This window comes from Xyrauchen texanus, chromosome 16 (genome assembly GCF_025860055.1).
Source record: "Xyrauchen texanus isolate HMW12.3.18 chromosome 16, RBS_HiC_50CHRs, whole genome shotgun sequence".
Taxonomy (NCBI): domain Eukaryota; kingdom Metazoa; phylum Chordata; class Actinopteri; order Cypriniformes; family Catostomidae; genus Xyrauchen; species Xyrauchen texanus.
In genome coordinates, this window is record NC_068291.1 from 15,385,056 (window position 1) to 15,402,631 (window position 17,576).

General features: G+C 38.1%; 2 protein-coding genes across 2 annotated transcripts in view; both read right to left on the reverse strand.

The window, feature by feature from the left end:
* The window catches only part of LOC127656910 (spectrin beta chain, erythrocytic-like), a 35,161-nt gene extending 34,402 nt beyond the window's left edge, over positions 1-759 (reverse strand). Inside the window, exon 1 of the mRNA XM_052145451.1 lies at positions 557-759. The gene's annotated coding sequence lies outside the window, so the exon portion shown is untranslated. The remainder of the gene's footprint in view (positions 1-556) is intronic.
* A 3,906-nt stretch (positions 760-4,665) lies between these two features.
* Positions 4,666-17,576, reverse strand: stard9 (StAR-related lipid transfer (START) domain containing 9). The gene is made up of 11 exons (XM_052144903.1): positions 12,936-17,576; positions 11,660-11,863; positions 11,395-11,578; positions 11,127-11,267; positions 10,709-10,802; positions 9,781-9,947; positions 9,626-9,690; positions 8,123-8,325; positions 7,900-7,979; positions 7,203-7,361; positions 4,666-5,551 (listed from the first exon to the last, which is right to left on the reverse strand). Exons 1-11 carry the CDS (start codon positions 15,854-15,856, stop codon positions 5,450-5,452), a joined length of 4,320 nt encoding a protein of 1,439 aa, XP_052000863.1. The 5' UTR covers positions 15,857-17,576; the 3' UTR covers positions 4,666-5,449.

Here is a 17,576-nt window from a genome sequence, read left to right on the forward strand (position 1 = left end):
ACTTTGCTGGCATTTCAAAGGCCCAGTGACAGAACAGATGTTTTTCTTTCACAGATATTGTGAAACTGCTTTCTTTTGTTTATTTGATGGAGAATGAAAGGGTGCAGGCCAATGAAGTATGTTGATTGAGAGTCCATTGTTTGGCTTGTCATTAAGAAAGAATGACGGATGAGAGTAATCAAATTATTCTTTAAAGAGAATGTAACTTTCATTCTAAGCAATACAAAGGTTTTGAAAATAAAAAGCAAGACATTCTGTAGGTTTCTGCCAACTGTTGCATAGATTTGCATCAGCTGTTTTCTCCAAGGGCTTTTTCTTCCCTGTTCACACACATCAACACGAATGTGATCACACAGAAATTGTTCAGGACTTATAAGTCCTAAACATATATATACATAAGAACAATAATTAAAATCATTTAGATTACAAATACACACAAATATCAAATGCGATGAAAACAAAGCCTTATATATGTTATCAAATGACACTGGCCACCATAAACTCAAGCTAACCTTTCTAGAATTAAGCAGAGTTTCATAAGTAACAATATACTTACCTATACAAATGCAAAAACAATCCGGAATAATAATACGCTTCTTTGTCGAGGTCTTTATAATACAAATCCGTTATATGAAGGGCAGTAATAATAATTCCATGAGAGGCGCTGAGGTCCGGGTCACGGTGGAGGAGAGCTGCTGAAGGGGCAGGGACAGCGCGCAGGGTCGCCGCACATAACACTCATTCTCATCAGCCGCTGTCTGACCCACCCAAAGTGTTAAAAATAAAGTGTAGGAGCGGAGCGCTGCTTGAGCGGTGTCAATAGTCACTGACTTTAAATAGCACACTGCCCGCCTCTAATGCAATGTCACAGACCCTGCGTGAATATAAAACTACTGTGCAAATATTTACACGCCGCTTCTAGTCGATGTACGAGTAACAGTCTGGATATCCATTCTGCAGTGGAACTATTCTTTTTATATTTTCTTTTAAAATAACACGGTTTTTTTTTTTTTTTTTTTTTGGTTGAGAAAATGTATTGTGATAAAATTAGCTTTTACATATGGAAAGTACTGTGTTGATACTACAGCTGGAACTGTAACAACCCCAAACTTTAAGTTCACTAAATACTTCACTGTATGTGTTCAATTTGTGCAAGTAAAAAATACGATTAGCTGATTGTAATATACTGAAGACATTTTCATACATGTTGAACTATGAACTATTAAACTAAATAATATGATATAATGGCTACTGCATCTTTACCAACAGTGAGTCCACCTATATCAGAACTGCAATTAGGCTAAACCTATTCCTCAGTTGTGTACAATAGTAAATCGCCCTCGAGGTGTATCTGTCAGCATCCTGCATGAAGACAAGGAACACACACTACACCACGCCCACCTCTCTGGATCATAAAGCGCTACTATTGGCTAAAACAAAATATTTAAATCCAATGCAACTGCGCAACAACAGTCTTGTTCTGGAGGTAAAAATCCCATTCACTTCTTCCATAGAGTAATTGATTTTCAACGCTAACTTATAAACCTTTAAAGATAGACCTACCGTGAGCCCTGAGGTTGTTCGTCGATGGTATATGATTCCTTTGAAGCCATCCGTCTGCGTTATTTCAACATCATTGTGTAAAAATAATCTTTAATAGTGAAGTCCTGTTGAACAACTACATTACCCATAGTTCAGCAGGGAAAAATCCACCAATCAGAGAAGCGCAGCTATCAAAGCCCGCGAAATACGCTTGGAAAACATCCACCACTCCCATGACGCACTCCAAATGATGCAAACGAGTTGGTCTGACACCCTGCACTCTCAAAATACTTATATATTTGTGTATATCTGAATATTTTGCAATATATTTGTGTTTATCGCAATATTTCATTTTATATACTATATTGTATCAATACTTATAATCAACTCCCTGAAATCCAGACATCTGAAAAAGTGGGTGGGCATTGTTGCACTCTATTGCTTTATGATTTATGTTGTCTTAACTATGTAAATATAACAAAAATAAATTTTTCAATTACATGTCACATATCATAATATTAAACTGAAGGTATAAATGGTTAAATAAAAACATTCTCAATTCTGTTTTCTCCAGTTAGCTCACATGAGAACCAGTTAGCCTATTAGCTTAGCATAGTTTCTTCCTTTTAATTTCATCATGTTTCTTGTCACTATCCCCAACTCGTGATGCGGCAGAATGATTGTGTTCTATGTAACAAAGTTACAGTATATTTAATCATTCAACAAACTGACCAATTTTAATATTTGTGGTTATAGTTAGATTTAGGGGTAAGGATGGGTGTTGTTGTAGGTTTGCTGAGGGACTCCAAATAAACACAACAAACAGTTTTTTAATGTACATCCAAATGTTGCAAGACCTCAGCGTTTCATTGAAGGATACCTTGTAGTGGAAATATCTTGTAGCTGTCTTGCAGGATGCAGATATCACTTGGTTGACAACCTGAAGACTAGCCTACAGTCAGTGTTGGACTTTGTCTTAGTTTTTATTTTCCAAAAATATCAGTTTCAAACATAAAAAAGAACACATTTTTGTGAATGCTTGCTACAGTACATCTAATTCTGAATTATAATTTTTTTCCCCCCAGTTTTCCTGACCAACCACTGGGTGGCGCCATGGAGATTCTGTTTGCCACTGGGCTTTTCTGGTTCCAGAGTCCATAAGAAGCCATTTGAAAACTACCAAAATGAGTTATCCAGATGGAGAACAACACCATTTTACATGTTAGTTGCCATAAAAATGAGATCAGGCTCAACTTGTGCAACTGTTGTCTGTCACATTAACTCAAAGTAGTTAATGGTTGACAGGGCGGAGGGTGGGGCCGGGTCGTGATTATATACACCCGGTCCCTTATCAGGCTAATTAAGCCTCCGAGAGGGATAAAGGCTGATTGCGGACGGTGGTGCGACGAGAGCGAGATCGTTTACGGACATATCCGTCATGTGTGTGTGTTTGTCTTTTGTTTAAGTTAATCATTAAAAGATTATTTATATCACCAGGCTGGTTCTCACCTCTTCCTTTCCATTGAACAGCTTTACATTGGTGCCGAAATCCGGGAAGAAGGAGGGATACGCCGTAGTAGAGTAGGGACGGAGGAGCCCGGCCGCCTGGAAGCGGAGGAACGGCCGCCGACCGCGAGAGGGGAGGGGCTCACTGCCCACCGCCTGGAGTGGGCGAACCTCTGTCAGGGGTGGGGGAGCAAGTTTTTTTGCATTTTATTTTTGACAGGAATTAAAACAAGGCTATGATGGTTAGCCTAACCATCTCTTAAATTACATGCACTGTATGAAGTTATCAAAAAGCTCCTGGACCAAATCTAATTTTGTCTGAAGTCTTTTGTGTACTGAAATTTCTTCTTGGAAAGATATTTGTCATTGTTTCGTCAGCACAACAATCTAAAAAAATAAAAACAATTGAATCAACTGTACAACCAATTTAAGAGACTTTACGTCTATTCCTCACAGCCTCATTGTCATTCCTGTCAAAAAAACAAATATGGCGCTACTGTAAAAGGGTCTATTAGCTAAATATCACATTATCCGCTAAGCATTAAAAACATAGCATAATGCGATGCGAGTGAAAACACTGGAGACCGGAAAATGAAAAACATACGTAAAGAATCGTGGAAATCTTACACGTTCAGAAAAAGGTGGATGCAAAGGTTAATTCCAGTTCTTCAATCTGATTGAGCGATGTTACAGCAATGGGAAGTTTCACTATTTGTATCACTCTGCTTCTCCATGTTCATGGCTTTCCAAATAGTAAAATAAATGAAACAGAAACAATTATGACCTTGTTTACGATGGACACCAGAACGTGGCTAATTGCGAAAAAAGTGACCTTCCCTTCCCGTACTCTTTACTCCCGTATACATGCGGCTTGGTCAGTAAGCAGTCATCACCATAGCAACTTAATATCCCCACAACACTTGTGTAAATAAGACACATGGTGTCCGAGGAAGACATCACCATTTTATTCTCCGTTGCTTCGCTTCATTTCCAGAACTTTCCATCGCAATCTGCAGTGGAATTGCTCTTCAATATTGGAGTTTCCCTTTAATGTAAAACTCTGGGATTCCCCCAGTGTACAGCGCATATATGCGAAAGTAAGGGACAGGTGATAATTTACATTGGTGTGTATGAATGTGTATAGTTTATAGTGTATGTTCTTTTTCCCACTGTACTCTCCGAAATGTTAAAATTCTTTCCGCTGTGTTGACTTGTTGTTTGGCTCATCCTATGATGTTTGTTATCTGGTCTGTTCATGCACAGGCAACTCCTCAAAAACCTGTAAGAATGCAGCTTACACGTTTACATCACCATATAAGTGATGTTAGCCGAACAGGAAAGTTCTTCAGACTGGCAGAGCAAGTAATTATATTTTGATTAAAGATTATGAAGACCTTTTTTTCACTGGAAAAAATGCACAATAAGACCTGTAATTAAAAGTAGGATCATGGAGTCAAATTTGATCTCAAATTTAACACTCTTCGTGGTTCAGATCATCAGCTACTACTTTTTAATTTGACTACTATGTCTTCTTATGGAAGCAAGGCATTTCTAAATGCTAGGCTTAATAAAGATGGACAACAACAAGGTTATATGAAAAATGGCAAATGTGTTTAATAAAAATATGTTCTGGTCCATAAATTAAAAGTCAAAGATTTTGGAAGCTCTTCCAAACAGACATAAAAATAGTCCAAAAGAAGAGAACAGTTTAAAACATAAAACTTGAAAAGATAAATTATTTTACATTTAGATATGACAGATTAAACATTATAAAACATTATAAGGGACATGTACAATATTTCTAAAAAAGAAAATAAACAATTATTCTGCATATTTTTGTTTGTTTCAGTGGCAAAAAAAATCCTTCAGCTGTTCAAGTTACAAATAAATCAATTTCTGCAGCGCTTTAGCAAAAGCTCTCCTAATTATTACCTCAAAACATAATGGCTTTCATGCAAATCCAGATACATGTCTATAATCTATGTATATAGTTAAGGCCACTGTGGAATAAAGGAATACTGTAATACAGTGGATCACTTCTTAAAATAAACAGAGTTGTGCATAGTATAGTATATTTCAAATGATAATCAAGTGAGAATTATATACATACATGGAAAATATCTTTGGGATTTTAATTTGAACATTTAAAGTCTTATAATATTCTCACAACAATCAATACTTTGGCACATGAGGGAACCCTAAACAGTTAACTAATAACAAAACAAACTAAAACACATTTTTTAATGAAAGTGGCAAGATAAATTGTTGCACAATATAATCATACCATCAGTGCTATGCGAAAAATAATCAAGTCAAGAGCAAGAAAATTAGGTGCAAACCTTAGCAAAAACCTTCATGGTTTTAGTGTAAGTGCTTATTGCTATATGTATAACCTGATTTGTCACAAAGAGAAGAAAGAATCAAGGTCTGCTATGACAGCTGCTTGCTTTCTAGACACTGTATTCAACAGTCTAGGAGCTAAGGACGGAGTTCCCAAATCCACCTATAGGGGGAGATACACACAATATTGCAGCTATTGTTATTTGGTGTTGCAAATATTGACACTTTACTACAATTTGTATTTGTTAACATTAGCTGTTATTACATTAGTTGTAATGCATTAAGTATGAACAATGAACAATATTTTTACAGCATAACTTTGGAGTAAATTTGTAAACTTGGGCAAGTACATTTGAGACAGCAGGTTGCATTTTTGAGTAACAAATTAAGATAATTATTAATTAAAAATAACTACTTATTTTATACTTATAACTACTAAAAGGGTTAACAATTTCTTGTTCATTTCAATCACATTTGGCATTTCATAACATTTAAAGTATTCTATAAACAAATTGATCTCCATTGTAATTGGATCAGTCAAGTTGAGCCCACTTTAATCATTCTTCATAACAAATCTAGCTGAAAGAAATGTGTTTTATGGGGGCATTAAGCCCCTGCAACATGGGAGGTTTTTTACCCAAAATACTATCCTTTCACTTATTGGCTAGTTATTAAAAAAACTTCTTATTTAATCATCTTGAACAAAACTGAAAATGACAAATAAGTATTTTGTTTCAAAATAAATGTGATAATTTTAGGGATTTCCATTAGCAAAAAAATTATACTAGTGTCCAAAAACTTCTCCAAATAAAACAGAACACTTGTACATAATAACTTATTGCACATGCAAATACAACAATGACTAAAGTACTGTATGCTCTCTCTTCAAAGCATGCAGGCATGAGTAACAAGATCTAATTCAGTTCCATTCTGTTTCATTTGAGTCATGTGTCATGTATTTGAGTGTCATGTACTTGGTGCCATCTCCTGGTGGCCATATGTAATTACAGTGAGAGATACTCTCTGCCCATATTTGGATGACTTCCACTTCTGGTTGTAGCGATCTGAATCCTAATACGATTGGTTTAGTGTTCCATGACACTGGACATCAAACTGCATAATTTCCAATGAAGTCATCTGATCCAGGATAAATGTGCTGTGTACACATTGCGATTCGTGTAGATTAACTAATTTTGTATGCATCAGATTACGTTGTGTGTGGGCTCATTTAAATGGGATATAAAATATATTTAATGTTCTGTTTATTTTTCGTTAAGTTATAAGCAAAACCGCGGCTTATAAGCAACACATGTTTGTAAAATGTCAAATGTATGTTAAAGGCATGTACTTGGCTATTACTCGCAGGTTGTATTCTACCCTTTGAGAGCTTTCCAATGACATATGACACATGACTATTTGATTAGTTTGATGTTTTTACGGATTGCAATAATACGTGCAATGACAAATTTATAAATTATCAAAACGGAACACTTCTGATTTGTTTGCAAATGTCAAAGCACTTGTTCAGTTTTGCTCATAATGCCTACATGCATTGTTAATGTGTTGGTCAAGACTGTAATTATTATTATTTGGATAATCTTATAGCTTTTAATATTAAAAATGTATTATTAGAAATTAACTTTAAATCGAGATTTATAAAAGCTGTAAAAGTATTTAGTTCATGTTAACGATTGCATTAATGTTAACAAATACAACCTAAAGTGTTACTCAGACATTACAGATTATCACTCAAGTGACAATTGATAAGTGATACACAATGATGAGGGGAAGGATATATGGGGAAATTAGCTCACTTGTAGCAAGTAGATGACTGTGACAACCTCTCGACCATTACGCTGGCTGGGTTGAAGTATCCATGCACTGGGCAGCATCTCTCCACGAACAGTATCCACACTGGGGCGTGGAAGTGTCTCCTCAAACACAGACTGCATGGCCAACACCCACATATCATCCTAAGGAAAAAAGGATGGTTCAAAATGTGATATCAAAAGAGCAGCTAATGTACGAGAGAGGTGAAAGGGTCAAATAACAAATAAAAAGGAGAAATCATGTGCTAAATTCTTAGAATGTAATCTCTGTCTACATGTTGGCATCATGCATTTCTGGGTGAGTAAATTATGACAAAATTTTCATTTTTGGGTGACCGATTTCTATAATAGATCTGAGCAACATAAAATGAGTGTCACGTCATTGACTCTGTGAACAAGCTTTTTTGTAACACTACAATAAGGTTGTATTTGGTAACATAAGTTAAAATCAGTTAACAGTGAACAATAATTTACAGCACATATTTATTCTGGTAAATGTTCATTTTAATAAAGATTAAATAAATTTTTACAATTAAAAGTTGTATATGTTAACATTAGTTAATGGATTATGAAGTAACATGAACTAACAATAAAACAATTGCATTTTTATAAATAACAACAAGATGCTGTAAAAATATATTGTTCACAGAATAGTCACAAAAAAGGCAAGTACACAAAATACCTGTTTTGATTCTGTGCTGAGGCAGCAGAAGTCCCGAGGCTGTTTAAGCTGGCAATTGGATGTGTCGGTCAACAGGTAGACTACAAAAATAGAGAGAAAGAGATCAACACAAGCAATACAACCAGTAAAGTTTATGTTGCTTTGTCAGCATTTGCAGCTAATGTTTTGTTTTCATGAAGTGTTGTAGTTCTCCAGAAAACTGGGTAACCTTTTTGTGTCTTACCTAGTTGTGTACTTTCATCCAGTGGTCGTGTCCAGGCAGATCTGACAGACTCGTGGTAGAGATGAGTCTTTGAGTGATCTCGAACCGTACACCACAGACTGGCCATAGGTCTCTCCAGCTCCACTGCTCCTAAAAACCCATGAGCCGTGGGCCTGGATGAGGCCTTGTGAAAGACCTGAATACCTCTCTCCACACCTTGGTGCCTGGTCAGTAATGACAGATTAGAACAGAACTCAATCTAAGGCTGTTTTCACTCCTGGTTTGATTGCTTGGTCTAAGTTCGATACCACCTCCTCCCCGTCCCCCTGCTGATCCCTTTTCGCATTGTACTTTTAGATCCAATGAGTCAAAATTTTTGTGGTAATTAGCAATATCCCACAAATGCTGTTTATTGACCTGAACTTGTATTAAACCTGGCAAATCCCCTTAATGACTTAGGAGATGACGCCAGCTTCACTGTATTACTGAAGTATTTGTCTCTTTGGATTTATCACCAAAGCTTCACACAGTACATGATGGTTCTTCATTTTATCAGATACTTTTATCTAAAGAGACTTACAAATGAGGAGAACAAACAGAAGCGCTTCACCCTAAAAGGCGCAAAAAGTTCACCCTAAAAGGCGCAAAAAGTTCACCCTAAAAGTTTCAAAATTGCTTAGAGACATAACCATAGTGAGGAAGGTGAAAGAAAAGAAGTAGACAAATGATCTTTTGTAAATGTAGCCGAGAGTGCATTAGTAGGGTAGGGTCAATTGCTCACGAAAGAGCAGTGTCTTTAGGTGTTTTTTTAAGGAGGCTAGTGAAACAGCTGCTCAGGTGGAATTTTATTTAACAAGTAATTACACCAGCGGGCACGGTCGAAGTGAAAGATCCTAGGGGCCATTCAAATGCAGAACATAAGATTCTGGAGGGCACACAGGCCTGAAGTAGTAAGTATAGATAAGGATGTGTGGAGCCAGTGGTTGTTCTGTAAGAAAGCATCAATTCTTTGAACTTAATGCACGCATTGGCAGCCAATGTAGTTCAATGAAGAGAGGTGTGACGTGCGTTCTTTTTGGCTTGTTGAAGACCAACCGTGCCACCATGTTCTGGATCAATTGCAGAGGTTTGATTGTACATGCAGAAAGGCCTGCCAGAAGAGCATTGCAGTCGTCCAGTCTAGATATAACAAGAGCCTGGACAAGGAGTTGTGTAGCATGCTCAGATAGAATCCATTGCAAATTGTACATCAGATGTAGATTATATATCATATATAGCAGTTTTCTTTAACGACTTAGGGCACACTGCGTTCATCTCAACTCCAGGTGACTGCACAACAAACATCCTTTTCAAGTGCACTCAAGTGCGATGCACTGGTGTGCACCTAAGTTAGGTTTTAGGGGTTACTTAACCTAACCCTAAACAGCTTTCACACCATCCCAATGACCAAAATCTAGACGTCAAACTAACTCAGATGTACACAAAAAGCACTAGTATAAAGGCACATTATACATATTACTTTACCTCCAGCAAGCACTTGCTTTCCCTGCCAGTAGATTCTTCACATCACCTCCAGAGGCCAAATATACCTGTAGTCAATAAGCCAAGCAAGTCCATTTAGCATTTCACATTGACCTGCTCTAGTACAATTTGAACCGTAAGTCAGAAAAGTGTCATACCTCTGAAATAGCACTGGCAAGAGTGCAGTCTGCAATATCCTGATATGAAGCTGATAAAGATGAGGAATAGCCAAAAGAAAGAGTGCGTTGTCGAGCACAGGGAGGTGATGATGGAGTGGAGGAGGACTCTGGCTCATATCCAGTGATGGATGTCTCTAGGCTGACATCTAGGGAGAAAAGTGATTCAGATTAATGAAACAGATTTTCATTTTTTGGATGAATTATTCCTATAATGAAGTGGCTTGGAAGCATAGCCCTTGGGTTTTTAGTTTAAAGCGTTTAGTTTCAGTGAACACAAGGGAATTTATTAGGTTTATTTATTATGATGATTCTTATAATATTCTTATAAAATGTCTTTAGTGCTTAATTTGTAGGCTATTAATCATTTTTCACCTGCTTGCGTGATAGCAAATGGGGCTGTTGGAGATGGTAAATGTTTGGATTTGGGGAGGTGGTTATATATAAGATTTTTTAAAAACTTTGTTATATTAATAGTTTTTTTTCGTTTTGTTTAAAGTGCAATTTGAATTTAGAAATGTCTTTTAAGTTTTTCGTGTTTCAATAAATACATTTTTTAAAACAAAATCAATAAAGCAAAATTATTCACCGACCCTTGGCAGGGGTGTTGACCATATAATCGGATATTTTTTATATATCGCCCAGCCCAAAAGGGAAGTTCAATCTTTCATGAACAATTGCGTGTACTCAATTCCATATTGCAACATGTTACCTATTAATTTTTGCACATTTGTTTGTTTTATGTTTTTTAGTAGTCTATGGCAATATAAACATTTTATTTTATTTAAAATAAAATTATTAATTTGTGCTATGGTTCTTTCGGGAAAAAATGCATCAAACAAAAACTGAAAAATTGGCTCCATAGTGAAAAAAAGTTTCTCGACCCCTGGTTTAAAGGGTTACAGCTCACCCTGGACTGACAGCCATCTACGCTGGGCTTTTGAAGTCTGTAAGGGCATCACAGGAGGTCGAGTTCTGACTTTGAATCCTGAGACTCCATTAACCTGTGTGATGAGGTGAATAAAAGAGGTAAAGACATTACCGCATTTAAAGGAAATAGTTAACTCGAAAAATGACAATTCTGCCTTCATATACTCGCCCTCAAGTTGTTCAAACCCATTTGACTTTCTTACTTACATGGAAAACAAAAGGAGATGTTAAGCAGTTAAGTGATAATTTACTTTCATTGCATCTTTTTTCCATACACTAAAAGAGAATGGTGGCTGAGGCTATCATTCTCTCCAACATCTCAAATTTCCATGGAGGTAAGAAAGTAATTCAGGTTTGGAACATCATGACTGAGTAAATTTATTGGTGCTGTGCCTCACCTGAATGATTGGTGAGGTATTGTCTTTCAGTAAAGCAGTATTGCTGCTGTTGTAGCCTGATGTAGGCCCAGAGGAAAGACTCAGGTCTGAACCAGTGCATAAAGTACTGCTACTAATGCGTGTGCGAAACTGCAGGTCATCCTATGTAGGATAAGAGGAGAGAGCACAGAACAAATTTAAAAAACTTAAATCAAGGTATGGGCATTAAGGTTGAATTCTTCTTGCAAAGAAACAAATATGATCAAGAAGGTTTCTCTGAAACACCGACCTTCACTGCCTGTGCGAGAGCTTGTTGCTGAAGTCGTCTCTTCTCTTGCTCTGTCCTCTCGCGGAGTCTGTCTCGTGCACGTGCAATCTCTGCTCTGGCCTCCTCACGGGCACGGCTGTAGTCACGCAATAGAAGCTCAATATCAGATGGACACTGACCCTCCCGCCTTGGCGGATCGGGAACTCTGGGGAAGAACAATTGGTTCAGTATATAGAAGTCAAACTTTAATTGTTTGACCAATTAGTTTTGCGTATTTCTAAATTACCTGCTAGTTTCAACTATCTCTTGGCGGAGCTGTTGCAGATATTCCCTGCGCCTGCTTGGTAGGTCTGAAATTCTGTGAGATTGCTGCTCCTTCTCATGATTTACAGGGATCCGGTGCTTACTGGGACTGAGGCTTCGAGCCCGGCGGGATGCTTGAAGGCGGGCATCTCTATCTTTTCTCAAACTCTCAATGCTCCTCCTGTGCCTAATGACAGAATGGAATTCTATTCATAACAAACTGTACAAATTTATAGTAATACAAATTATTTTTTTAAATAACTTTAAACATGCAGAACTTTAAAGGTGTAGTAAGCAATATAAGCCATTCTGGAATTTTCGCCAGATTTGATTTCGCCACTGAATTAGACACACAAACTCTTTTCAAATCCCCGTCCCTACAAATTTCTAATTGTACCGTTAAGACCTCTGTAATCAGAGGAGCAGGCGAGCAGCAGTGCATCATTCTCAGTGTTGTTAATAGCATTGCTAGCAAAATGACCTTCTTACACAACAAATTAACAACTGCTTATGAAACTGAATATGTTGTTCAGGAATAGTTCACTCAGTCTGTTTGTCCATACAATGCAAGTCAATTGGATCCAAAACATTCAAGCTCTAAAAAGGAGATAAAGGCAGCATAAAGGTAATCGATACGACTTTAATCATCTTCTGAATCAATACGATCAATTTTGGGTGACTCAATCACTATAAAACTTGACATTTGCAGTCTCTTTGACACCATCATGATTTGAAGCTTTGAAGCTTTGAAGCTTACACTTCCTTGTGCTTGAAGCATGCACAGAACTCTGTACAGTACACAAGCCCGGTCCTTTTTGGAGCTTGAAAGTTTTGGACCGAATTAACTTGTATGGACAAACACACATCATGTATCCTTCAAAATATCTTTGTTTGTGTTCCGCAGAGGAAAGAACGACATAAGAGTTTGAGACGGTATAACTACACTCTCAGCATCCTGCTTCCCATATACAGTTTGGGCTGCCCTGTAAATGTGGAAAATGATTGGCAGGCAGAAAATGCATCAAAGTCTACTGATTGGTTTAACAGAATCTGGCCATGGCCCGCAGCCAAATTTTTCTTTTCCGTTTACAGAGACTAACATTGTGACAGAGACAGTTGATATACTGTACTTGTTAGAAAGACTAATTTAGTGATATCTTTCAGGTAATAGGGACATTTTCTGTAAGCCATTCCATTAAAACAAATAGATTATAGCACCTTTAAATTAATAATAATAAGTAATCAAACTTAATACAGACCTGTCAAGGAGCTCTTGTTTGGTAGAGGCTGAAGGATCATCTTTGGAACCAGACTTGAGCATTTTAAGCAGAGTGTCTGTTTCCCCTTGACCGTAGTGCAGCCTGGCCTCGGTGAGTTCAACAGTCAGCCGATGAGGGCTCAGATCCAGATGTAGAGACGCCATAACTTGCTCACGCTCTTTCCTCAGCCTCTCAATTTCTTTTGTTCTACTATTGGCCTCCTCGAAGGGTTCTAGTCTACAGATCAAGCTAGGGCTTTGGGACTCCACTGGCTGCCGGTAATTGGGACTGAGCCCTGAGAAGAACTGTACGAATGGATTGTTTATTTTACTCAGAGTTGATGGTGGCTGCTGTTTGATGCCTGACCAGTTTGTAAATTTGTTGTGCATAGGCAGATCATCAGGGATCCACTGATATTCTTTGAGTAAGTTGGTCTCTGTCAGAGGATTGATGCTGACCAGAACATCGGTGTTGCATTCACTTGGAACCAAAGACATTGCATCATCTTCCAGAGACCTTTGATTCAAATTATCCCAATTTTTCGATATATACTCAGATGATCTGTTATACTTCTCTAGTATAGTGCTACTATGATTCAATTGGCTGTTAAGATTTGACAAATGGAATCTGTCTGGGCTTTCCCATTGAGGCTGCCTGACTTTATCCAAGGATGATGGGGAAGTTTGGGCAGCAATTGTGCTGCTTGGTATTTGTAGCTGAGATGGAGAACAGTTCGTAGTGGAATGAATCATTACCCTGTCCCTAACTCTTTGAGAGTGCTCCTGTCTCTCATTTTGCATACATTTGGTGCTTGAAGACAAGCTATTTATAGAGTACTCATCAGATCCATTAGGATTTGGACAACTAAGGTCACTCTGGTTTTCAAGGGTGATGGATGACACTGACATACCTGTGGATATTTTAGTATTTTGAGTGTGAAGGATACTAAGATTCTCCTGATGTAGAACCTTATTCTCATGATTAGACATTTCATGATCTTTAAATGGCATTTTGTATAGATCTGAGCACTGTTTCTCTTTGAGATTTTGGTCCACAGTTGTCTCATGGTATGTTAAATGCTGGGAGGTTTTTGCTTGAATTTGTTGGGCATGTCTTGCAGCCTTTACAGTAAGAATGGGTGAAGATGCACGATCCATGAGCGTGACTTTATTACAGTGATTCCGTAGGTTTACATTGCTCTGATATGGCTGATTCTCCTCTCTCTTTATGTGTAGAAACTCTTTTGCTTCAAGGTAGCTCGATGAAGACTTTTTGGAAGAACTATCAACTTCAAACGCTTCCAACTTTGGGGATTTCTGATTTGGTGCAACAGTCTCTAATGAAAAAACCTTTGGTGGCGATATTAGAGAATTTGGACTGTCTGCTGCCTTTGAGCCTTTGGACCGCAAATCAGGCATGCTTTTAATCCTTTCAAAGGCCTGTTCACTCAAGATATTGGTGTTACCACCTAGTTCGGACATGTTATGAAAATCTGAGCCAATCACTTTAACAATAACATTGACTTCATGGGCCATAGCACTCTTTGCTGCCGAAGAATTATCAGTCTGGATCCCAATGTCCATGGAAGTTTGCGTACAACAGTCCTTCTTGTTGTTACAGCCTGAATTCACAGTTGAAAATTTTAAATAGTTTTTAGGATGCTCATATTTTGGTGGTCGTTCCCCTGTTCTCATACATTGTATGTTCCCCAAAAGATCAGATGTGTTGTGTATCAGGTCAGAGATATGTTCAGACATGTTCTGAAGACTTGCCCATGTGGTCGGTGCACCATTCTCCTGTTTGGACACTGGCGTCTGAGTGCTGCTTCTTCTATGATGGCTCTTTCTTTTAAGGTCCTTATCAACCTCAGTGGTCTGTGTGCCATGATCACACTTGCTTTGACAGGGATTTCCATGTTCCTGAGATTCATACTCGGAGGAATAGACCAGTACTATGTCATTAACTTGACCTGAACTTTGGGTTAAATCTACTGAGGCACTATTGCAAGAATAACATCTCAAAGCTGATAGCGTCTGCTTATTTGAACTACTAGAGGAATAAGAACCTTCCTTCGGCAGAGGCTCTGAAGAAATTTGATCTCTTGAATCTTCAACGCTACTCAGTGTGCTAGAGAGCCCTTTAAGATTTGCATAATTTCTCAAATGGGAACTGAAAGGGGAGTTTTGATTATTTAAGCCATTGTCTACACTACAACACCTAGTTATGTTCATGTTTGAACTATCAAGCGGCAAGTGCTGGCCGGATATATTGGCAGCACTTCCAAAGGCCTGGTTTTTGTGGACTGCTCTGTTCAATCCCATAGCAGTTCTTGTATGAATAAAGGGGTTAATATCACTTGAGGCAAAATGCATTGCGGAATCTCTAGTATGCAAAATTGGTTGTACTTCATCATCCACATAAACATGTAAAATAGGTTTGAAAGAACCATTACTCGTGTCTTTTCCATCCTTTGTTTCAATCACCTCTGTTTTTTGTATTTTGTCAGTGGAACCATGCTCTACCCGACATGCAATTGTCTCATTCTCAGCTTCCCTACCCATGGTGACTCCAAATTCAAAGCGTGGCATACCAGTGTTTGGATGCTGGGTGTGTCTTTCTCCTGGTTGCACTTCTAATGATCTTTGACTACTTGCTGAAAGTGAAGATGTTCTGCGTTCATGGAGTGAAAGATTTCGGTGTCTGTCATGAGCAACAGCACTTTGTCTGCCAGATGCCTGTAAATCAGGTTTAGTATGAGACACCTTACTAGACACATGAATTTTAGATGTGGTACTCTCATCCAAAGACAAATCAGGTGTCGAGTCAGTAGATGAACTTGGAGGTGCCGTAAAATGGGCCCTTCTGTATCGCTTTTGTTTTCCTCTCTGCCTATCATCTTGCCTCAACATGTTTTGTATCATCCACTTCTGTGGGATGTTCTCCTCTATCTTTGGCTGTTGATTCACATCTGTAATTATAATGTTCCTTTGTGTTTAGACTGGAAGGAGTCTTGTGATACACCTCAACAGGTGATGAGGGTTTGACCAAAGATTTATCAGGCTCTCTTTTTTGTATTTGTGTTGACTGGTGCTTTTGAGGTGTAGGTGGCTCTTGGTTTCTCGCAGGTTGGTCGTTACAGTTCTGAGTTGCTTTGATACAACTATCTTTAATCTGAAACATAGTCGGCATCTCAGTTACTGACATATTCTCTGATTGTGGTTCCTTGTCGAATTTTACAGCCGCACAGGTTTTTAACACAATGCGCGATTTAAGTATTTGTGTATGCGAGGAAATGTGAGGGCCTAAATCTGAAATAGTGGTATCTTTTCTAAAATCTTCGAATCTGGAACTCTGATGTTTGTGCTCCACAGGTCTTTCTCTGTCCTTATCATGACTACTATTGATACCAGGGGTAGTTTTTTCAAGGGCATGCTTGGTACCAGTTTTATCTTGGCTCACACAACTGTGATGTTTTCCAATGTTTCCTGGCCCAAATTCATAAAACGCTAACTTGCTTAAAGGTCGGGCTTCAGGAGTATAATCATCAACTGTTTTGTGGCAATGTTCCATGCTTGATTTCGTATTATATGGGCATATATATACATTTTCATTTTGCACCTCTGAATAAGAAGGTAATATTGCAGCACATTCTTCCATGACTTGCTGAAATTGATCAAGTGCATTTCTATTGCAATCACTTCCTTCAGAGTGCACAGCTGAGGCAGTATGTTTCACTGTAGCTTCAGAGGGTGGTGACACCTCAATTTTGCTTTTAGTGGACAAAGTAAAGATTTTGTTAAGACCTGGTGAACACAAAGTTTCATTTGAAAGTGTTGAATGTCCATGCATAAGTGGTCTATTGTCAAATTTGTGCCCTTGGATTTCCATAGCAGCCAATCTACTTTTTGTTTTGTCGTTGACTACTTGAGCAAACTGATGGTCAGCTTTCTGGACTTTTTCTAACCCATTTGTCTGCTTCAGCGACTGAGTCACTTGAGCATTCCTACATAGAAGCTGTGGTTCTATTACTGTTACTTTTCTACCTTCCATAACCCCTTTGCTCACTGAATCTGTCTTTTGAGCAGTGTTTAAAGCATCAACATAATCCTTGCTCTCTTGGGTAGATGAAACGGTTTTCTCTCTGGATGCATTCACAACCATAGATGTTTCTGTTACAAAAGAAAACACTGATTTGCTCACATTTGCCCCATCTGTGCTCTGTGATTCGATGGCACAATATACCTCTGACTGCATCTTATCGCTGATATTCCCACATTTGTGACCTTCTTGTTCAACTTTTATCTCTATGGAGGGTCTCTCCATACTATGTGCATGTTTTTCTTTAGTTACCAAGCCTGTGTGATCTCCCAAGGACAAAGAATTTCTCGATTTTATTTGGGTGTCATGGTTCACCAAGTGCACAGTAGTCGCGCTTGTAGGATTCTCTGTTTGAATATTTTCATATTCAAATGTATTTTTGTTTGTCTCGGACTTCGGACCATCCAGTATAGCTGATGAACAGTTTTCTTTGTTTGTTTTGGAGTTGTGATCTTCTCCAAAGTCTTCGATCAGAGACATATTAAAATGTTCTTTCACCACCTCTGATATTTTATCATGAATTGCAGAGTCGCTCATTTGAAA